The following is a 24,358-nucleotide window of genomic DNA, read 5'->3' as shown; positions in this document are numbered from 1 at the left end:
GCGGCAGCGTCGTTCCTCTCGGCACGAGTAAAACATGCCCACATCTCTGATGACGTCATTCTCGCGCACAGCTCCTCGTGCACGGCTGCGTAACTGTATCCATGAGCACGATGTCTATCCACGTGGTGCCGAAGAACCAATGAAGTGACTGTAATCGCCAGCGGTGCTTAAGTGCGTCTGAATTCCAATATATGCGAGGGGGGAGCTGACATGGCAGAAGTCTGACAGTTCGTGGAGGAATTTAAGGTAGCCAATTACCAGTACCCATATCTTGTAGCTTTGTTTACATAAAACCCCTTTAATTGTTGCATCAATAGTTTCACATACAGTACAAATCATTGGTCAAAAACTTTTTTTGTTTCTCAACTGTATTTTCACATAGAGTTACACCATTACTGAAATAGTTTTATCATAATTGTTGTCATAGTTTTAGAAAGACAACAGTTCCAGGTAAATGTTCTTAGAACTATTTCCATGGAAAACCACAGCTGAGGAACCACGTTGCATTTTTAAATTACGTCAGTGGGGAAAACTCTAGAAAACTGCATTTTTGCTTATGCTTTGTGGTACTACACTGGTTATGGCAAAACTGGAATATCTGGGCATATGGGCAAATAGTCAAGGACCATGAAACTCTGTGTAATGAACTGGAGCGGGTAAAGAGTCTTGTGTTGTAACCTGAGCAGACAGATAGCATGGTTAAAAAAGACCGGGGGTTGGTAACAGGTAAGTATCTGTTGAAATACCAGGGAGCAGGCAGGTAGCATAGTCAGGATGTAGCCAGGGGTCGGTAACAGGTAAGTATCTGCTGCAGTACCAGGGAGCAGGCAGGTAGCATAGTCAGGATGTAGCCAGTGGTCAGTAATGGGTAACAGCAATTGTATAGGGAGGAGCAGTTAGTAGCAGAGCTTGACTAAAGGCAGTGAGCAAAATAAGAAGGGTCAGGCTTTTATAGCATGCCCAATCAAGAACAGGGTGGAGCTAAAACAGGGACTGAATTTCAGAAACTGGGAACAAAGCTAAGGTAATGCAGGGGAGCTGTCCAAACTGCTGGATCGCTCAGCAGGTACAGCTGCCACCTGGGGTACAGGAGCTCCTAGGTTCAAGTCCTCGCATTCTGCTTATGTCCATCAACCCTTAATCTTGTGACCTTGTGTTCTATTGCGAACATTTCGTATACATTTACTATTTATGATATTTTTGCAGCCTATCAATCCTACACCATATATTTAGCATGGGGAAGAGTGGACAACATGCTAATTAGAGGCCTATACATTTGCACTTGCTGTAGTGAAATGAAGGGCACCATGTTGGGAACTGGGTTTGCACATCACTATCCATGGTATGTAGCAGCTAAAAAGTCAGCTTGGGCCCCGTAGTTGTCTTGGCCTCTGACAGCAATACTACCTGCACTGCCTTAACCCTTTCCAATCCACTGTCTGACGTCTGAAGACGTTTTTGATTTAAGGTTGTACAGCTCTGATGTTAGAAGACGTCCATTGGGGTTCTCTAACTGTACATTGCCAGCCTCTCTGCTGTCGGAGCCTATCCAATGTGTCACCTCATGCACTACTGGCTTTAGCCAGCAGATGGCACCATTGTATAACGGCAGAAAAAGAGTAAGCCCCCTAGGCAAACCAGGATACAAATTGGATTGGAAAGGGTTAATGCTAGCCTTCATGGATTGTAGTTGAGTAGTTTAAAAGGCTGTTAGCATAGTTCTACTTTACAAGTCATGATCTACTATACCTTTATTTGCAGGTTGGAACTCTTCTTTTAACACATAATGCTCAGAACCTTTTCTATTCAAAATAATAGTCACATCGTCAAAATAGTCTAGAGTTAAATCATGAAAAGAGCAGCTGCCCGTCTTCCTTTCCAGATCATTTATGTATTGTGGGCAGTTGATGACATTTGCATTTTGCCTGCAGCAAAAATATAAGGTTCTAAAAGTTAGATCAGAGAAGTTTATTTTAGAAATACTTATACAAATGATCTTCCACTTACTTTAAAGAAAGTGTGTACTCAGTTTTATATGATATATTTTCACCCAAGGTCCATGTACAGTTCATAGAAGATGCATCATAAACGATGCATTGAATACTTTCTGCCGTCTGCGTTCCTCCTGTGAAATGTAACGCACAATTTATTATGTTCTTTTGAATCTATAGGTCTATATGCAACAGAATCACAGTAGTTATATACAGAACAGCAGAGCTACGTCAACGGTGCATGTATGGAGGCAAAGACAATCCCTGCAACTCCATGTTACGGACCCTTAAAGGGGTTGTCCCGCGAAACAAAGTTGGGGTATACACTTCTGCATGGCCATATTAATGCACTTTGTAATGTACATTGTGCATTAATTATGAGCCATACAGAAGTTATTCACTTACCTGTTCCGTTGCTAGCGTCCCCGTCTCCATGGTGCCGTCTAATTTTCAGCGTCTAATCGCCCGATTAGACGCGCTTGCGCAGTCCGGTCTTCTCCGTGTTGAATGGGGCCGCTCGTGCTGGAGAGCTGCCCTCGTAGCTCCGCCCCGTCACGTGTGCCGATTCCAGCCAATCAGGAGGCTGGAATCGGCAATGAACCGCACAGAAGACCTGCGGTCCACCGAGGGTGAAGATCCCGGCGGCCATCTTCGCAAGGTAAGTAAGAAGTCACCGGAGCGCAGGGATTCGGGTAAGTACTATCCGTTTTTTTTTTCAACACATGCATCGGGTTTGTCTCGCGCCGAACGGGGGGGCTATTAAAAAAAAAAACCCCGTTTCGGCGCGGGACAACCCCTTTAAGCATTCCGTGTACCACCATGTATCGTCTCCATCCAGCAGCTGTATAATATGAACAATGCAACAATTTTTTTCTGCTAAATTCCTACTGAGGACACAAAGAGGCATAGTTACTTAGACCGGCGTTTCATCTTGTAGCGACAAATGTATTACGAGGCGCAAGACTTCTAATACATTTGTTAATTCTGGCAGCACCTCTGCTAGGAGATAAAGTAGGTTTTTGCCACTGTAGAATTTATACACGTTTCTGGCGTAGATATCAAGAGATTGGCCACGCATGGCCATGCCCGTAAATCTGAAACCTTTTTTGAAAAAGTGGTGGCCCCAAAAGTAGCCATTTGGGGGGTGCATTAAAATTGCTATTTTTGGATGCTAGAATTCTGGTGATCAGGGTTACCTAAATAGGCCCCAGTGCACCTGGAGTTGTCTACTGCTTAAAGGCATAGATAGTATGGCCTAATATATGCTACCTTAAGAGTATACATGCTACTTTTGCCATAAACTGTACACGCTTGCATCAAACATGTGAACTGTACTGGGTTACTGTTATGGGACTGCAATTGTCTTTGAGACACAACTAAGGTTTTTCATATTGATCAGTTGGCAATGCTAAAAGTTAACAAGTCCATTTGCAGTTACTGTATTCTTCTAAAGGTTAACTGCTGGTTGTTATTGTGCATATTTATTGATACTAAACATGAGTGAAAATGCTGGAGATTGGCACCACACGGGCTCCATGAAGAGCGAGTCCAAAGACCATAACTGGAACTTTTTGGCATTCCTCATGTGAGCTTTGATGTAGTGACAAAGTCAACTGGAGCAAATGTCAGTAAGACTGACTGAAGATCAAGAGTCATACGTTTAGTTTTGTGACAAAGTGAGTTGGGTCTGGTGAGTAGAATAGCCATAGATTCTGGAATCCTGTGTGTGATGCTCCATTGGCCTGGCCCCTTGAACTGTGTTGACCGTGGTCTTATGTGTGAGAGATGGCATGATAAGAAACCTCACCTGCAAGCTTTCTTGGATAACTGAGGTGGTTCTGGGCTGCTACATGAAACTCTAAACTGTGTGCTTGTTGAGCCCTGAAAGGGTTGCCAAGTGGACTAGATTGTGTTGGGTGTAACTTACTACCCTGGGTTGTGTTAAACTGAGTATATTGTGTTGTAAGAGACTGTAACTATAAAGTAGTATGCCGTGGAAAGAGACTGTCCATTGTTCCCTAAAAGTGCCTTGTTCAGAGACTGTTAGCACAAAATGTTGTGCCAACTTGTGACTGCGAAGCTCTGTGACTTATAAAGACTTTGTAACCATTAAACTTACACACATTGTGCCTATAACATGCTTTGTACCTCCGATAGAATGAAGTTTATTTAAGTGATTTATGGTGTCCACTTTCACTGCTGCCCCATCTTTGAGTGGGGCTGAGGTTGAGGTCAAAGACTACACTTAGAATTGACCCTTTTACACATCCTACTATTACTAATAGAGCATGAAAACTACAAATACACAATACAAGAACATTGAAAAGAGCCTAAATCATAGTTTCACATGTACATATGCTTTATAAATTACATAAGTTACAATGTTCCATCATCTTACCTGGATAAGTACAAATTTCTGATACAATTTGACATACATTATTGTTCAAAGCGGGAACCACCTGGACACAAACTGGATTGAGTGGATGATTTTGCAGAGACAGTTCTATCTCTTTCCCGCATACATTTTCCTGCATGACAAACAGCAATTGAGAATAAAAGATTTTGAACAAAGGCAACATCCCATCGCATAGTAGCAGGATAACAGGTTTGTCTCTGTATCATGGCCACCATGCCACAACGCCGCCGTGACCGACAAGCCGTGACAGGCACCATGGGTGAAATTTATCAAGACCAGCAATTTAAACTCCAGTCTTAATATTATTTCCCTCCGCGCCCGATACGCCTACTACATGGAGAGTCACGTGCCCCATCATATCTCAGCAACTCCACTGAAATGATAGATTGGACCCCGGCATACAATTTTGGAATAATTTGCACCAGTTTCTGGTGTATATTATGCATAAATGGGACAGATCATGGTGGCCACAAACCATGCTAATGAGCTCCACCCAATTTTTACAAATGTGTTGAGAACAGCGAAAAAAGCCGAAAGGTCATACATTTTTGTTCAAGCAGGACTTGTGCAAAAAGGCATCTTTTCTATTGCAGAATTCTGTTGTAAAAGCCTTTTATAAATGTCCCCTTGCATATGGAGTTCCAATAGTATATTCCCTTTCCCCCAATACAGGTCAGTATACATGACACTAGCATGTGCATGAGGCTCTATTCTAAGGTGTTATGTATACATAGAGCCATGTGCACAGAACATGAATGGAGGGAAATGAAGTCCCTGTAGCTTCATAGTATATAGCTGTAGGCAATCTGTGTGCCCCTCTATGGGTACCTCCATAAAGCAACTCCATACATCGAAAATCTTTGGCTGTATGAAGTATACACACTAATCACATGTACATTGCAGTCATAATATATTATATGCAATCTCTGAAATATATATTTGAAACTCTCATCCACAAGCTGCAGAAAGCAGTGCAGATATTGACATGCAGTGTGGAATTTAATTCTGCAGAATGTCAATTTTATTGCAATTTCTGCTGCAGAATTTACCTCTTCTGAATGAGGGAGTGAATTCTGCACAAAAATACAGGTTTTCTGATACTGATGTACTGTAGAATGTCTGCTGCTGACCATCCTTAGCATATCAGCCTTAGGGTATGTTTAGAAGTAGCGGAAAGTATGCAGATTTTCCGCAGTGGAAGATTCCGCTGTAAAATCTGCAGTATTCCTACAAAAAAAACAGAGTCACAATCCACACCATCAGGTACATTTCTGCAGCTGATTTCAGAAGATACCGCACTCCCTGTTACCTCCAAAGTCTTTGCATTCTCGGCGCCTCCTTCACTGTAAACCTGTTGGCCTCTAGTGAGCGCAGCACCACTGGTCAGGTGATTTGGAAAGTGGCCAGTGGTGTTGCGCTCACTAGAGGAGTGCCCAAAATATTAGAGGCAAAATCATACATAGTGATTAGCCATGCCCCTGACTACACCCTCTTTTTGGTAGTGGTGCCTGCGGTAAAACATTTTTCCAAGGGCGCCCCAAGGCTGAAAAGGTTCAGAAACACTGCTTCACAAATATCTAAATTCTAGTGTATGAAGAGTGAATGGGAAAAAATATATAGAAAATAGCAAAACGAGCAACTAAGTTTGCTAGTAGAGGACCACAAATGTACTTTACACTAGAGAATAAAAACTGGTGATTAAAAACTCTTTCAAACTTTCACACAATAAAAAAATGACTGCAAAATATGACTAAAAATGTATTACAACTTACCTCTTTTTCGAATTCCCAATCTTCATGTTTCAAGTAGATATAATATGAAACGTTACTAAAGTTTTCAATGGGAACATCACATTTCCAAGTCAAAAAAGCTTGTTTGTTCCTAATTCTCAGTGATAGATTTCTTGCTTCCAAGTTATATTTAATCTCTGAAAGAAATTTTGGAGAGGTGGTAAGTATATGTCCATTGTTTCATCTGTGACTACCATGTATTTGGGCAATATACAAAAAGGTGGGCAGAGCACTGAGTAGAACAACTGGAGAGGTTGAAAGTGCAGATGAGACGTATCAGAAGAAATGGTTGTGCGGGTGGTGCTGCCTGTCTAGTAACATTTGAGCGCCCTAGGACTACCCAGTGTTATTATCCATGGAAGGTGTGTAGAAAAAACTAGTGTTCTGGAGCGAACCAAATGAGTTCGTCACTGCAATCACTGTATGTAATCAGAGGGATCAGTTAGGGCTTGCAAGTAAAAGTATACAGCAGCCATCAACATAAAAAAAACAACTAGTTTTTTTCTACGCACCTATCTTGCATTTGAGTTTCGAGGGTTGTACTTGCTCAGTAATTTAATGAAAAATAAATAAATCTTGTTATTTATATAACACTAGCTTATTCCGCTACACTTTCAGGTAATTTATTTATCACCTCCCCCCAAGCCAGGTACTCATTTTACCGACCTCGGAAAGATGAGTCAACCTTGGGACGGCTACCTGAACCAAGCGGGGATTGAACTTGCAACCTTCAGGTCGTGAGTGAGAGTTTAGGACTGCATTTCTGCTGCTTTAACACTCTGCGCCATCCCTTCAGTAGTGCATTTAATGTTCTTGACTTCGAAAATGTCAAACCTACTTTATTAATTATGATTATGTGCGTGTTAAAAACTGTCAACCATAAAAAACTCAATGCAAGCCAGATGCTTTATAAATGTGTCCTACTGTCGATTCCGTTGGTTTCTCCATAAACCAGCAGCCCATATAGTAAAATGGAAAAAAAAATGTTGTGCAGTTGTCCATATTACTTTCACCAAGCACTCTAAAGGTAATTATAAGAGGGACTCCTTTCTTACCATACCTTTCTGACCACCCTAAACATTTTGTACTTCCCAAATGTGGGCACTTTCAGAACAGCAAAGTTGGACAGTCAGGTCCCAGCAATTGTCATTCCCCTTTTGTGCTGGAAAAATATTGTCAGGCTTGGCCACCCCTGATGAGACTTCTGTATCCTCCATAGGTGACTCACAAAGCTGACACCAAGAGAGTAGCTCACAGCATTTTTCCCATAGTAATCTGCCTGTACAAGATATTCAACTGTCCACTAATCCTGAAGGACTCATCAGCCAATTTCATGGCCTCCTGCAAAAGAGCTAACTAAATTTACTGCTGAACTCATCCAAAAATCAAAAAGGGCGGCTAAAACACCTGTAACTTGAAGTAGAGGATTCATAATGTCACTGCAGCAGAGTTCCCTGAGAAGTAGGTTGAACTACTTTACAATGAAATCAAGCAAACTATCATTAAGTAAACTCTGTTTCATGAACTTTGTCCCAACATTCAAATTGAGCACCTTTAAACACACAGAGTCTATTGTATACTGACTGACAGGAATTAGTATGGCCTACCTTGGGACATATATTATGACTATTATTACTGAGTTGTCCTCCCCGACGAACAATTACTACAAGCAGTTTGAGTGTGCTTGGCTTCATCCTTCAAAGGACACAAATACCAGGTACTTTAAGACCTGGGTTCATCTGTTATTCTGAGGAGCCTGTAACCCATGTTGAAAGATTCTGCAGGTGTCCATGTCATACCCACTTTGCTAACAACTTATAGTAGCATCCCAAGTGAATTTTGGATTCTACCTACCCATAATCTAATACCTGCTAGTATTCAGTTGACTTATGATGTCTCAAACAATGGCCCCAATTCTCAACCAATTTCTTTCTTGACTGCTTCTCAACTTAGTTGAGAAGATAGACTTGATAGACTATGCTAGTCTATCAAGAAATAAAGATGTTTTCTAGGAATATATATTGATGGCCTATCCTTAGGGGTTCAGAGTCCTACAAATCAGCAAAGCAAGGGATCTGATCAGTGTTTATCGAGGTATAGAGGTGCATCTATACATGTGGTTGTGCCTAATACTGCAGCTCTTGTTCTCTGTAGTGTTGGTGATATGCTATGGAAACTAACATAAAATAATTACCTTATGTCAAATAAACGATACAATGCATGCCATTTTCAGTGAGGGTCCAAATATTCACACTTTATAGCAAATTCTTAACTAGCTAACGTTGTATTTGAGATTTTATTTCATTTATTATCTGCTAATTAATTTTCCAGTTTTGTTGAGTTTTCTCTCATTAAAGTGTTTTCTCCAAATCAGCATTTCTCACCTATCAAAAGGATATATAATAAGTGTCTGATTGCTGGGGGGTTTCACTGCTGGTACCTCCACCGATCACGTGAACATTGATCCTATGTCCTTCATTTGAATGGACATATGATCAACATGCACATTGCTGCTCTATTCTAAGCCTACTGTATGTGATTGATGGAGATAACTGAGTCCTATGTTCATCAGTCCCATAGATTTGGAATGACAGCTTGTATACGTGACATTTTATCCATTCTAATGGGGAACAGAGGACCTCCCATGCTTATGATCAGTGGGGGTATCAGTAGTGGTACCCTCTATGATCAGTTATGTCACCTAGGTGATAAATGTAAATTCAGGGAAAACCTCTTTAAGATAGGAAACTTAGTAATACTGAAATGTTTTTAGTTGTGCAGTGAGGATGAATGGGGAAGGGGGTTGGTTAGGACCACTGCTTTGGTGATTGGTGGGCGTCTCAGCAGTGGGACTCCCAGTAACCAGACATTAAGCTCAATCCTGTGGAGAGGTGATAAATAGAGATAGGACAATAACTTTTAGATATTTTCACAAACTATATATTTCTGCATCAATTCTACTGCATGTGAATGTACCTTTACAGGGCCAGAATGGGACTGGGTATGCCTAGTCTTATTATTACTAAAGTGAAAAGGCAAATTTTGAAACTTGATACAAATTGTGAGGTTCTGTTACTGAGGATAATATCTCTAATGAGTAATGCCATGAGTAATGCTATGCCTCTATTCCAGTTTTCAAAAACACATGCCTTATACCTGGAACTACACATACAAAGCACATAAGAATACAAAATAAAATGTTAAAGGAGCATAAAACATAGCGAATAAGCAAAATTAAAAAATACCCGATTCTCCGCCTACTTATTTGATCCTAGGGTATATCATATTACTTTTCATACGAGAACAATGTAAAGAAATGGCCTCTGTGCATCCCAATAGCTCAGCCTTGTCCTCCTCTTTACTGTCCTGTTCCAGGCTGTAAGACAAGTAGCTGCAGCGGGATCCTCCCCCTCTGCACTAGAACAATAAGATCATTAAACCCTGCCTCGGCCAAGTTTCACCCCTTCACAGATGAGCAGGATTCTCTGCAGGATTTCTACAAATCTGTTTGCTTCAGAAACATTCAAAAATTATTTAATAGTCAACTTATTAAAACAATTATCAATTTCTGGAGCTTACCATGAAGGTTGCAGCACAGATGTAAACAAAAGCACTGGCAAATTATCCAAAGAAATATCAATGAAATTCTAATTTTCATTTTTGTTCAAACCTGAAAAATGATTAACATGTAAATATTACAATTTTCTTTATTTCATGTGCATATAATAAGAGCATATAAAAATATGCATCTGCCAGGCATGTTAGTGGTTTCCATATGGCATGGGCATAGAAAACTGTAACTAGATAGACATTAAGATGTACCATGGTAGAAATGTTCCAGTTCACCACCACACCGAAAGCAACACATTTTAGCCAAATGTATGACTTTTTTACTCAATGGCGCTGGCGCATAGGTGTATTAAAGGGGTATTGCCATCTTAAGGCCTTTTATGCAGAATGTTACTGTTCAGATTATCACTTGATCGTTCTAAACTGAATGATAGTCGTTCAGTGTAGATGTTGCCAGCGATTCATCGATGAATAATAATTCATTTACTTATTGTTTGTCATTCAGTTTGTGCAGGCATAAAAATCAAACAATAATGGACCTGCATAAACAGGCAGTCATTCATCTATGAACGACTGCCTGTTTCTTGGCAATGGAGTACGCTCTGCATACATTGACTGATTGATTATCACTGTGGGAAAGCACAGGAGCGATAATGGCTGGGATGAAAAGTGCCCAACAGTCGTCCTGTCTAAAAGAGCCCTTAGGCATTTATGGCTCTGAGTCGATGAATGGACATCCTAGGACCTCTGTTCTCACAAACTAGTAAGAGTGAGAAAGGTGGGAACTGGATCTAACAGATAGTTGTGGCATACCCACTGGATGGGAATACCCCTTTGATTTCCATATAGAAAAAGCTCTGAATGTGCCGCTAACATTGTGTTTTTTCACGCCATTGTATATTTACACTGTGGTGTTTCTGCACGCAATCTAAATTCCAATTAATTCATGTTTTTTAATTGATGTAGGTAGCTGTAGGGAAGCTAAACTTTCTTAGTGCAGAAAAGTTGTGAGTTCTTCAGGTTCTGAAGAAAATGTGTTTTCAGTCTCGAAACGCATTCTAAGATCTCATTCAAACTTTGGGAACATATGGATTCTATATATTTTGGACTTGTAGCAACCCGGGGATCATTCGCTCACATCACAGGTAGACACCAATGGGTTAAACTCCAAATGCCTATTTATTTTAAACTCAACAGGAATAGCAGCTTGCTTCAACACAGCACTTTATGCAGGTAAATCAACTTAAATGTCCTTTTACTTCAAGGTTTTGATAAACAGTCCAACTGTGGCTCTCACCCACTCTCCAAGGCAGCTTCATACAGTTGTCTTCAGGACGCACTCTGTTTTCCCTCAGGAAGGTCTCACCCCCAATCTTCCTGAGGCACACAAACAGTCTCTTTCAGCATCCAGGTCTCTCTCCAGACCTGTTGCCTCCTATCCAGGTCTCCCCCTGGATCTGTCTTGGGCTCTCACAGCCCAGGTTTCTCTCACTGGACCTCTCTGGCTCACAACCCAGGTCTCTCTCACTGGACCTGTCTCTGGCTTGCAGCCCACTTCACCTCTGACTACAGCAGGAACAAACACCTTTATCCTCCTTACTGACCACACCTGTGGATGTTTTCCCCTTGTCTCAGGCACCAGACTGCCTGTCTGTTGCCCCCTACAGGCCATACTCTGCAGTGCACCCCTACAGACTCTATATTCTGAAATAGGAGGAAGGTTTGCTCCTTATCCAGAATATTTTAGTTGACATCCATTGTACTACTTGCAACGCTGATGATTGTTATGGTCTGGTGAAAATCCTGAGAGCGCAGTAGTTCAGAGCTATGCCTTTATAATGGTTGGGACTGTACACAACTTTTGAAGGTGAGCGTAATTTCAATAAAAAATCTAGATTAACAATACATAAGGTCCTATGAGGCGCTCCTCCCAGTGTTTCTCCAAAAATCATACTTTAAAAATCATTCAAAAATGGGGAGAATAATAATTGGGGCAACATACCACCATCTGTTCTACACCCAGCTTGGATAGAATGATAGGTTTCTCCCTATTTGTATGTAAGGACAGTCCTGTCAATCTAGCCAATCTGGTTGGGGAGAAATCAGTGGAGAGCCGCCTCAGTGGTTCTACTCTCTCTTCTTGGCTTCTTCTTAAACTATATTTTCTCTGAAATATCACAGCATTTTAGGATAAAACATACCTGCAATGTGAGTGCCTGTCTGGATTCCATGCTGCTCATGCTTTGGCTTTAAGGTTTTCCATTGTACAGTTTATGGACTTGTTTCCCATGTGATCATTTTTTGTTGTCAACAGGAGCTACATGAAATAGACTCTTTGAATTAATGTTATCAAGCCAGACGTGTTTGTACTTGGGAAAAGTGCACTCTTCACAATTACCAAGGAGAAATAAACTTTGGGATTACTAAAAATATGCATTTTAATGAAGGTGTCTTCCAATTCCAGGAACGTTCTGCATCTTTGTGGGAAATAATTATGTTTTTTTTGAAGGCCTACTATTAACCAATGAAACATTTTCCATCTTCCAGTGTATTATATAGCTTTGTGAATGGAGAAATAACATATCACTGTAAATGTATTTTTTCACCAAAGACAATGTTGAACTACTAACACAAAGGCAAAAACCAATGTGAACTCAAGTATTTTATCTTAGTTTTGTTATGCAGTTGTCATTTCAGATAACTCCTTTACTGTCTTACGAATGTGGTTCTCCAGTCTAGTGCAACATGATGTCTTAACTTCGGTATTTCAGTATCATGTGATTTCCATGTTAGACATGCCGAAAAATGAAACTTATCGGAATGTAGTGGTTGATTACTAAGAATATGCAGCTGTGATTGATATTCATTAGGTTCAATATGAATGAATGGAATGGTTAGTTAGGGAGGCACATTTAGAATTTACATGTGGGGTATACTTGGGCATTGCAGATGGTGTAATCGTATAGATGTGCTTTGTGAACTTGATCTACCTGGAGCATATATATACACAGATATGATACAAGCTACTGAGCTCTCATGGATTCAAATAATGTTTAGTTTGGAAGAATGTCTATCTGTGATCATCTTTGATGAGATTCAAAGGTTGTAATCACTCCAAAACACCTTCAGAAATGCTCGTAAAACATGTTGGATGATCTGAAAGCTGCATAGGTCGCTAGAAAAGGGGCTGCGGCACATTAGTAAACAGTATGCCCATCCACTTTATGTAGAGATGTCCATATCTAAAGGTGATGATTCACTACACTCTTATAATAATCGAGCATGTACCATGTCCATTTCATTTATATTGTCTTCAATTAGGGGTATAGTTCCATTGACATGTCTAGCTCTAATGTAAGTCAGAATGTTGTTGTGGAGCTTATATGTTAGGTATACTATACATGGAAGATAGTATAAGCATGTGTTATAGACTTAGCAAACATTAACTTAACACTTAATTAAATCCACAGTTTTCAGCAAACTTTAAAGGGGTATTTCCACTACACCAAGTTATCCCCTATACACAATATAGGAGATAACTTGCTCATCAGTCGGGGTCCAACCACTGGGTCTTCCACTGAAACCAAGAATGCAACCCTGGTATGTCCCGAAGTGTGATCACCGAAGGATATACATGCACACTACTGCTCCATTCATTTCAATGACATCGTCAGAGATAGCAGAGCGCTTGAACTGGACTATGTCTGGTGGTCTCATTGAAGTCAATGGAGCGAAGATTCATCTGAGAATAGAGGATAGCTTGCTGTATCGGGAAAACCCCTTTAAACTGACACTAAGTACAATAAAAGTAATTAAAAAGTCCAGTTAAAGTTTGCTGCAATTATGTATTTAGCATGATAAGTGTCAAGTGAACACATGCTAATCTGTACCTGATATATTAGAATATATACGAACACAACATGATAGTTGATGACACTACAATTCTTCACACGGGCCAAAATTGTGCAGAATTCTTACAAATGATCTATGCCTATTAGCAGTCCTTATGACTTGTTTGATAATGACGCCCTTGTTATCAATAAGAATTTTATATAGCAATATAGATAACTGTCATCAGGTACATTAAGAACATTCTTGGTATCCATAGAAATATTATATAGCAGTTTAGATAGGAGTGTTACCAGCTACATCATTACTTAGAAGCTACACATAAATGGCGCAGATCTAATTAGGCATGGCTAGTTTTTCAATCTGCTATTCAACCTGTGATAACATACATACTGCAATGAAATGCTTGCCAAAAGATGGAATACTTTTAAACATAGTGACCATTATGTACAGATGTGCCCTTCTTTACTTTTTCGCCTATTGCAAGATATCCCTATTCCCTATTGCGAAGCTGGTCATCTTGCACCACTTATCTTGGGATATCTTGAAAAGGCAAAAAGTAAGAAAGAGCACATCTGCGTATATCACAAATCACATATACTAAGTATGAATCAGAGGCGAAACCACATATCACAGTTATCACATCAGCCTACTCACCTACATCCTTTGGCCATTCTATTCACTGGAGTCTGTGTCCTTATTGTTAGAATATGTAACATACACGAGTTAATACTCTAGAGCATAGAAGTGCATAGAAGTATATAACACCAATGACTATTAATCATACTAAGCATTTGCAAGGGACTTCCCACAATAGTACATACAGAAAGGAGGACAGAAAGCAGAACAAATGGTTAGTTTTGTTCTTCCATCAGTTCCCCTGACGTTAACTGTATAACTTTCACAAGCAGAATACATTTGTTTTTCCAGTTGATATATATTTAGCAGTCCTATATAGCTAATATAATATAATTCAATGAAAGTATACATACATACATGTAAATGCACACACATGTATTAGTACTGTTCAAATGGTAATCTATTTTCAAATAAAGCAGAATATACAGAATTCTGTATTAAAGACTAACTTTTATAATTTTTTTCAAGTGATTTTAATCCTTTTTTAAAGGATGTTCCTATGTTGGCCAAACATGGCTCAGGTGAGAAAACAGCTGACTACAGGATAGCTGGGTAACTAGGATAAGGGATCTGAGCTACTTAGTTTCTGTTACTCCTATAGAAGTCAATGAGAATTACGCAAACAGCATAGTACAGAAAGCTACACTGTTTCCACAGCTCCCCAGTCATGGGAATAGAATGGCTCACTGTGCTACACTGTTTGTGCAATTCTCATTGACTTGCCTATTTTTGTCCTCCTGACGTCCCCCAGCCCCACCGCACCAGGTAGACTCTGGTGGCCCATCCTGAGGAAAGTTTCGGTATCCCGTGAAGTTGATCCAATAAATCCAATAAAGTTAAGGTTGACACACCTCGTCTTGTGTCTTCCTTCCAGGATAATCCCAGCTGCCATTTAATTGTGACTATTCAGGGGTCCTTTTCCATTATTACAGTGTATTACACACGCTGAACGAAACTGTGGATTAATGTTAAAGCAGCTGACTACATCCTGAGTTGGGCAACATGTATTATTGAATTATTCAGCTAGAGTCATGACTATTCTTACAACTGGATTACTGTTAATACTGTGAATCATTCTCCTATTCATTGCTGACTTTTGCAAAATGAGTGAAAAGCATTGCAGTCTTTAGGTTAAAGAGTAGAGATGAGCGAGCACCAAAATGCTCGGGTGCTCGTTACTCGGGATGAAATTTTCGCGATGCTCGAGAGTTCGTTTCGAGTAACGAACCCCATTGAAGTCAATGGGTGACCCGAGCATTTTTGTATTTCGCCGATGCTCGCTAAGGTTTTCATGTGTGAAAATCTGGGCAATTCAAGAAAGTGATGGGAACGACACAGCAACGGATAGGGCAGGCGAGGGGCTACATGTTGGGCTGTATCTCAAGTTCACAGGTCCCACTATTAAGCCAGAATACCGGCAAGAGTGGGCCCCCCCCCCAACAACTTTTACTTCTGAAAAGCCCTCATTAGCAATGCATACCTTAGCTAAGCACCACACTACCTCCAACAAAGCACAATCTCTGCCTGCATGACACTCCGCTGCCACTTCTCCTGGGTTACATGCTGACCAACCACCCCCCCCCACGACCCAGTGTCCACAGCGCACACCAAACTGTCCCTGCCCAGCCTTCAGCTGCCCTCATGCCACGCCACACTCATGTCTACTTATAAGTGCGTCTGCCAGAGGAAAAGCAGGCACACACTGCAGAGGGTTGGCACGGCTAGGCAGCGACCCTCTTTAAAAGGGGCGGGGCGATAGCCCACAATGCTGTACAGAAGCAATGAGAAATATAATCCTGTGCCACCGCCATCAGGAGCTGCACACGTGGGCATAGCAATGGGGAACCTATGTGCCACACACTATTCATTCTGTCAAGGTGTCTGCATGCCCCAGTCAGACCGCGGTTTTTAATTCATAGACACAGGCAGGTACAACTCCCTATTGTGAAGTCCCTGTGGACCGACAGCATGGGTGGCTCCCTGGAACCCACCGGCGGTACACAAAAATATCCCATTGCATTGCCCAACACAGCTGAGGTAGTAATGTCGTGCTTAATGCAGGTGGGCTTCAGCCCACACTGCATGCCCCAGTCTGACTGGGGTTCTTTAGATGTGGAAACAGATGCATTTATAATTCCCTGTGGACCCACAGCATGGGTGGCTCCCTGGAACCCACCGGCGGTACATAAAAATATCCCATTGCATTGTCCAACACAGCTGAGGTAGTAATGTCGTGCTTAATGCAGGTGGGCTTCGGCCCACACTGCATGCCCCAGTCTGACTGGGGTTCTTTAGATGTGGAAACAGATGCATTTATAATTCTCTGTGGACCCACAGCATGGGTGGGTGCCAGGAAGCCACCGGCGGTACATAAATATATCCCATTGCATTGCCCAACACAGCGGATGTAACGTCAGCTGTAATGCAGGTGGGCTAAAAATTCATTTGATTACACTGTAGGCGAGCACATTCACTGAAAAAGCCAAAAATACCTGAAGGTCTGCAAAGCAGACACGGTCGCCATAGCGGCCGTCAGCCTATGCGTTTTGGCCAAAATGCAGTACTAACACCCGCATTTTATCAGTATGCATTAGTACTTTTGTATGTAGTTTGCTAGTTGGTGGGGGAGCCCAAGATGTCAGCCAGTGTGGCCCACCTTAGAGATACAGGGCAACCCGCTGTCATATCAGCCAGGGTTGATATCCTGTATGGTGGGTCACCACCTATCAATGGCTGACATCTTTGGTATCGTTCACATGTGCAGGCTTTTAGTATATGCAGTCACTCCTCCCCATTCTGGGCTGGGTTGAGTGGGTGACTGCATATTAGCTTGCCAGGAACAAGTTGCTCCTCCACACATTATTGTCTGGCTGACTACATATCCTCAGGGCTTAAGGCCATTGCGCCTGCCCTACGGCGATTGTGCCGGTGGCGATTGTGCCTGCCTTATGGCGATCGTGCCTATGGCGACCGTGTCTGCTTTGCAGACCTTCAGGTATTTTTGGCTTTTTCAGTGAATGTGTTTGTTTTTTTCTTTTTCCTCACCTCTGTGATTTTACACTGTAGGCGAGGGCCCACAAAAATTGCTGTATCAACAGTACTAATGTACATCCAAACAATTGGCCATGGCCAACCAAGAGGGCAGGTGAAACACATTAATCGCTTTGGTTAATGTGGCTTAAGTGGTAACTAGGCCTGGAGGCAGCCCAGTTTAACGAAAAATTGGTTCAAGTTAAAGTTTCAACGCTTTTAAGAGCATTGAAACGTATAAAAATTGTTTAGAAAAATTATATGAGTGAGCCTTGTGGCCCTAAGAAAAAATGCCCGTTCGGCGTGATTACGTTAGGTTTGAGGAGGAGGAGCTGGAGGAGGAGGAGGAGGAATATTATACACAGATTGATGAAGCAGAAATGTCCCCGTTTTGGATGGTGAGAGAGAACGATGCTTCCATCTGCGGGTGCAGCCTACGTATTGCTTAGGTATCACTGCTGTCCGCTGGTGGAGAAGAGAAGTCTGGGGAAATCCAGGCTTTGTTCATCTTGATGAGTGTAAGCCTGTCGGCACTGTCGGTTGACAGGTGGGTACGCTTATCCGTGATGATTCCCCCAGCCACACTAAACACACTCTCTGACAAGACGCTAGCCGCAGGACAAGCAAGCACCTCCAGGGCATACAGCGCGAGTTCAGGCCACGTGTACAGCTTCGACACCCAGTAGTTGTAGGTGGCAGAGGCGTCACGGAGGACGGTCGTGTGATCGGCTACGTACTCCCTCACCATCCTTTTACAGTGCTCCCGCCGACTCAGCCTTGACTGGGGAGCGGTGACACAGTCTTGCTGGGGAGCCATAAAGCTGGCAAAGGCCTTGGAGAATGTTCCCCTGCCTGCGCTGTACATGCTGCCTGATCTCTGCGCCTCCCCTGCTACCTGGCCCTCGGAACTGCGCCTTCTGCCACTAGCGCTGTCGGATGGGAAGTTTACCATCAGTTTGTCCACCAGCACCCTGTGGTATAGCATCATTCTCGAACCCCTTTCCTCTTCGGGAATGAGAGTGGAAAGGCTCTCCTTATACTGTGGATCGAGCAGTGTGTACACCCAGTAATCCGTAGTGGCCAGAATGCGTGTAACGCGAGGGTCACGAGAAAGGCATCCTAACATGAAGTCAGCCATGTGTGCCAGGGGTACCTGTACGCAACACATGGCTGTCTTCACCTCCTCCTCCTCCTCCTCCTCCTCCTCCTCCTCAGGCCATACACGCTGAAAGGATGACAGGCAAGCAGCATTGGTACCGTCAGCAGTGGGCCAAGCTGTCTCTTCCTCCTCCTCCTCCTCCTCCTGAACGCGCTGAGATATAGACAGGAGGGTGCTCTGACTATCCAGCGACATACTGTCTTCCCCCGGCTCTGTTTCCGAGCGCAAAGCGTCTGCCTTTATGCTTTGCAGGGAACTTCTCAAGATGCATAGCAGAGGAATGGTGACGCTAATGATTGAAGCATCGCCGCTCACCACCTGGGTAGACTCCTCAAATTTTCCAAGGACCTGGCAGATGGCTGCCAACCAGGCCCACTCTTCTGTAAATAATTGAGGAGGCTGACTCCCACTGCGTCGCGCAAGTTGGAGTTGGTATTTCACTTAAGCTCTACGCTGCTCATAGAGTCTGGCCAACATGTGGAGCGTAGAGTTCCACTGTGTGGGCACGTCGCACAGCAGTCGGTGCACTGGCAGATTAAACCGATGTTGCAGGGTCCGCAGGGTGGCAGCGTGCGTGTGTGATTTGCGGAAATGTGCGCAGATCCGACGCACCTTTCCGAGCAGGTATGACAAGTGGGGGTAGCTTTTCAGAAAGCGCTGAACCACCAAATTAAACACATGGGCCAGGCATGGCACGTGCGTGAGGCTGCCGAGCTGCAGAGCCGCCACCAGCTTACGGCCGTTGTCACACACGACCATGCCCGGTTGGAGGCTCAGCGGCGCAAGCCAGCGGTCGGTCTGCTCTGTCAGACCCTGCAGCAGTTCGTGGGCCATGTGCCTCTTCTCTCCTAAGCTGAGTAGTTTCAGCACGGCCTGCTGACGCTTGCCCACCGCTGTGCTGCCACGCCGCGTGACACCGACTGCTGGCGACGTGCTGCTGCTGACACATCTTGATTGCGAGACAGAGGTTGCGTAGGAGGAGGAGGAGGGTGGTTTAGTGGAGGAAGCATACACCCCCGCAGATACCACCACCGAGCTGGGGCACGCAATTCGGGGGGTGGGTAGGACATGAGCGGTCCCAGGCTCTGACTCTGTCCCAGCCTCCACTAAATTCACCCAATGTGCCGTCAGGAAGATATAGTGGCCCTGCCCGCCTGTGCTTGTCCACGTGTCTGTTGTTAAGTGGACCTTGGCAGTAACCACGTTGGTGAGGGCGCGTACAATGTTGCGGGAGACGTGGTCGTGCAGGCCTGGGACGGCACATCGGGTAAAGTAGTGGCGACTGGGAACCGAGTAGCGCGGGGCTGCCGCCGCCATCATGCTTTTGAAAGCCTCCGTTTTCACAAGCCTATACGGCAGCATCTCTAGGCTGATCAATTTTGCAATGTGCACGTTTAACGCTTGAGCGTGCGGGTGCGTGGCGTCGTACTTGCGCTTGCGCTCAAACTGTGGCGCTAGCGACGTCTGGACGCTACGCTGAGAGACATTGCTGGATGGGGCCGAGGACAGCGGAGGTGAGGGTGTGGGTGCAGGCCAGGAGACGGTAGTGCCTGTGTCCTCAGAGGGGGGTTGGATCTCAGTGGCAGGTTGGGGTACAGGGGGAAAGGCAGTGGTGCAAACCGGAGGCGGTGAACGGGCATCGTCCCACCTTGTGGGGTGCTTGGCCATCATATGCCTGCGCATGCTGTTGGTGGTGCCTCCCCAGCTGATCTTGGCGCGACAAAGGTTGCACACCACTGTTCGTCGGTCGTCAGGCGTCTCTGTGAAAAACTGCCACACCGTAGAGCACCTTGACCTGTGCAGGGTGGCATGGCGCGAGGGGGCGCTTTGGGAAACAGTTGGTGGATTATTCGGTCTGGCCCTGCCTCTACCCCTGGCCACCGCACTGGCTCGGCCTGTGCCCACACCCTGACTTGGGCCTCCTCGTCCTCGCCCGCGTCCACGTCCTATAGGCCTACCCCTACCCCTCAGCATGGTGTATTACCAGTGATTTGATTTCCCAGGCAGGAAAAAAATTAGCGCAAGCCTGCAGCCAAAATAGAATTTTTTCCCTTGTTTTTCAAAGGACAAGCCACACTGCGTGTATTCAATGAATACTACTAAGTTTAATAACTGTGTTGTGGCCCTGCAAATGTGTCACAGAACTGCAGTGATGCAAAGTTATTCGCTACAGCAGATCAGGGATTTCCCATGCAGGAAAAAAATTGGCGCAAGCCTGCAGCCAAAATAGAATTTTTTCCCTTGTTTTTCAAAGGACAAGCCACACTGCGTGTATTCAATGAATACTACTAAGTTTAATAACTGTGTTGTGGCCCTGCAAATGTGTCACAGAACTGCAGTGATGCAAAGTTATTCGCTACAGCAGATCAGGGATTTCCCATGCAGGAAAAAAATTGGCGCACGCAGCACACAGGTACCCAGAGCCCTGAGGATTGTCAGAGGCAGGCGAAATAGAATTTTTTCCCTTGTTTTTCAAAGGAAAAGCCACACTGCGTCTATTCAATGAATAATGTATGTCTTCTGGCCCTGCCTACACAATTCTATCCCTGTAGTATTAATGCCGGGTGCAATGGTCTGCACAGCCGGTTTTGAGAAAAAAAAAAAAAATGCAACACTGCTAACAGCAGCCTGGACAGTACTGCACACGGATAGATGTGGCCCTAGAAAGGACCGTTGGGGTTCTTGAAGCCTACACTCACTGCTAACACTCTCCCTGCCTAACCACCACTTCTGTCCCTATTGCAGGGCGCAATGCTCTGCAGATCCAATTTTGAAAAAAAATAAAAAATACAGTGCTAACACAGTACTGCACACTATTAGATGTGGCCCTGAGAAGGACCGTTGGGGTTCTTGAAGCCTACACTAACTCCTAACGCTCTCCCTACAGCAGCTCCAGCAAGACAGCACTTTCCCTCAGCTAACTCACAAGGCATCTGAGCCGAGCCGCGGGAGGGGCCGATTTTTATACTCGGGTGACATCAGATCTCCCCAGCCACTCACAGCAGGGGGGTGGTATAGGGCTTGAACGTCACAGGGGGAAGTTGTAATGCCTTCCCTGTCTTTCAATTGGCCAGAAAAGCGCGCTAACGTCTCAGAGAGGAAACTGAAAGTAACCAGAACATCGCGTGGTGTTCGTTACGAATAACGAACATCCCGAACACCCTAATATTCGCACGAATATCAAGCTCGGACGAGTATGTTCGCTCATCTCTATTAAAGAGGTTTTTTGGGAGTCTCAGTCTCTCTTTATATGCAGACACTTGACATTAAGTATGTGCCAACAATTATGAGACTTCTGACTTCCCCATCAAACATTGACCACCTCAAATACTTTATATTTACTGTATTAGTACCAATTAGCAGATTATGCAAAATGATCACTCAAAAGCCATTTTTGAGCGATCATCTGTGTGTGTAAACGGGCCTCTAGTGTACTCCCACTCCCCAACTGAATCAACTGTTTGGACAATACATCTGTATTATATGCAAATAGTTAAAATGTGTTTCATTATTGCAGCACTTATTGTGTGTGGCAAAATGGGAAGAGAAAGTAAATCTTCAATTAATAAAGTACTGTAGTTCTAGTCGTCATACAAATATAACGGTAATGTACAGTACAGTTTCTTTACGTTGTCACTTAATGATTGGGAAATCCTGCAAGACTAGTGTCAAGTCTGAATATCAGAGATTTATCTAATAGCACAGCTCTTGAGGTACATAGCATCTGGTGGGGATCCACAGCATTTATGTATTGTCCCTATAGCATTCACATGAACACACCTTTATCATTACACTACTTGTGTGTGGTTACATATGAGAACATCAGCAGAGGAGCTGACCAAGCAAGCATGTGTGCCATGATCAGCATCACTATGTGATCAAAAATATAGACTCATGCCCTTCTTTACTTATCCTCTTGGTTCAACATATCTCAAGATGTTTGTTGCAAGAAGATCAACCTTGAAAAAAACAGGATTTTTCGATATTTTGTCATGAGATGTGGTCTGTCAAACTTTTTACTAACTTGTTGAGATATTTTACTGAATTTGCTTTGGGAAAAATTGGAGTCCTTAACTAAAATTAAGGAAAGATAAAGGTGGAAACATCTATATAAACGTGTAAATACAGTATACCCTAAGGCCTGCCTCACACAGGCATTCGGCAAAGCGCCGCAATTTCAATTATGGCACTTTGCCACGATTTTACTTTCGCTTACGGATGCAGGGAGCTGCATCCGACAGCGAAGTTTAGTATACCTCATCGTGGATGAGGTGCGCTAAACGTCAAAAATAGATCACGCTCGCTCAAAAATCGCGGCACTGGAAAGCCCCGCAATCGAGCGGCTGTCTGTGAGGCTCCATTAAAAACAATGAGAGCATTATGCCACGATTAAACGCTGTGCTAATCACGGTGAAAAAAGCGCCTGTGTGAGGCAGGCCTAAGGGCAGGTTTAAAACTGTCAAATTAATGCAAATTTCTTGCACAAAGTCCATGTTAAATCTACTGATTATGGAACGCAACTGGAATATCACCCCCTACCCCCACCCACAGTTTGAATCTACATCATGAAAAAGAGAAAAAAGTGACTGTACTTGTTGATGTGGATTCCACACCATACACTGGCATAACTATAGGGGATGCAGGGGATGCAGTTGCACCCGGGCCCAGGAGCCTTAGGGGGCCCATAAAGCCTCTCTTCTCCATATAGGGAGCCCAGGACTATGAATAAAGCATTACAGTTGGTGGCCCTGTTACAGGTTTTGCCTTTGGGGCCCAGGAGCTTCAAGTTACGCCTCTGACATGCACAATGCACATCAATTGTGAATTAGCTTGATTGAATGGGACTAAAGGAGAATCCTACAGTGTTTTTTTTTTTTACTGTGCTTTGGGGAAGGAACAGAACCATTCACTTGCATTAGTGAAACATTCACTACTTTGGTGTCCGTATTACAAGGGTTACGTTCATTTCCATTATATTTGAAGTACAGAATAACATAGTCGACTGTGTTATTTTATCCTCCAAATATAATGGAAACTCTGTCAAACAGACACCAAAGTATTGTCCGTTTCACTAATGCAAGTGAACAGTTCGGTGCCTGCCTGTTTAGGGGTTCCGTCACAATGCTGCTTTTGGCAACTGTGACTGAACCCCCTGATGTAATTCCACAGCCTAGCAACAGTGCTGTGGGAATGCTCTCTAATCTGCATGTGGATCCACAGCTCCAAAAATTCCAAAGCTCGGCCCCTCAGATTCTACTCAGTTGCACAATGGATCTTTCTGCAAGAGAATGTACTCTAAATGTACCGATCCTGGTGGCCACGCCCCCTCCCAACAAGTCACTCTCCATTTCCTTATGAATAAAAGTGGAGAATGGTGGCGTAGGCAGCAAATAGTCACAATTTTCTGCATAAATCCCCACTTGCACAACAATTTGCAACTTTGGCATAAATGGTTTTATGATTGTCTCCCAGTGCTAGTTTACTGAGTAGAGCAAAACAAGGAGAGGTGAGTAGCTCAATATTTGATATGAGATCTGCAAAAAGAGAGTATGCCCTTGTATATCTTTGTATTAGTATATAGGTAAATAGAACCGCTGGCAGTGATATTTCAGTTTATTTTTACCTTTGCAGTGAAATGTTTGTTAATGTAGGTAATCGCGAGATAATGAAAACCCTTATCATAGGCTTGCACGCTTATAAATTTTGGCCAAAATCCTAACTAGTACCTCATATTTATTGGTATTTATCATTGTTTTTTGCAGCAGGCAGTCTGGCTTTAGATGTTGGGGGAGCCCGGGGTGTCAGTCCAATGTGGTTCACCTTGGGATGCAGAGCAACATCATTAATAGGTTGTGAGCCTGTATGGTGCACTACTAAGTAACCACTTTCCCCCAATATGTAGTAGATGTGTGAG

At 43.4% G+C, this 24,358-nt stretch overlaps 1 protein-coding gene across 2 annotated transcripts in view; it reads right to left on the bottom strand.

The window, feature by feature from the left end:
- LOC136624682 (interleukin-5 receptor subunit alpha-like) overlaps positions 1–14,425 on the bottom strand; it is a 32,412-nt gene extending 17,987 nt beyond the window's left edge. Inside the window, exons 1-7 of one of the 2 annotated variants that reach the window (XM_066598633.1) lie at positions 14,274–14,424; positions 11,969–12,084; positions 9,777–9,867; positions 6,180–6,334; positions 4,390–4,519; positions 2,008–2,125; positions 1,750–1,925 (exon numbers count right to left, since the gene is read on the bottom strand). In XM_066598633.1, coding sequence (XP_066454730.1) covers positions 1,750–1,925; positions 2,008–2,125; positions 4,390–4,519; positions 6,180–6,334; positions 9,777–9,855 — 658 coding nt within the window. In that variant the 5' untranslated portion in view covers positions 9,856–9,867; positions 11,969–12,084; positions 14,274–14,424. Of the gene's footprint in view, positions 1–1,749; positions 1,926–2,007; positions 2,126–4,389; positions 4,520–6,179; positions 6,335–9,776; positions 9,868–11,968; positions 12,085–14,273 lie in introns of both variants that reach the window. The other variant, XM_066598634.1, reaches the window with a different exon arrangement.
- Positions 14,426–24,358: the final 9,933 nt, after the last annotated feature.

Source organism: Eleutherodactylus coqui, chromosome 4, assembly GCF_035609145.1.
Source record: "Eleutherodactylus coqui strain aEleCoq1 chromosome 4, aEleCoq1.hap1, whole genome shotgun sequence".
Taxonomy (NCBI): domain Eukaryota; kingdom Metazoa; phylum Chordata; class Amphibia; order Anura; family Eleutherodactylidae; genus Eleutherodactylus; species Eleutherodactylus coqui.
The sequence above is the reverse complement of the archived record's forward strand: the minus strand, read 5'-3'. Positions and strand labels throughout refer to the sequence as shown.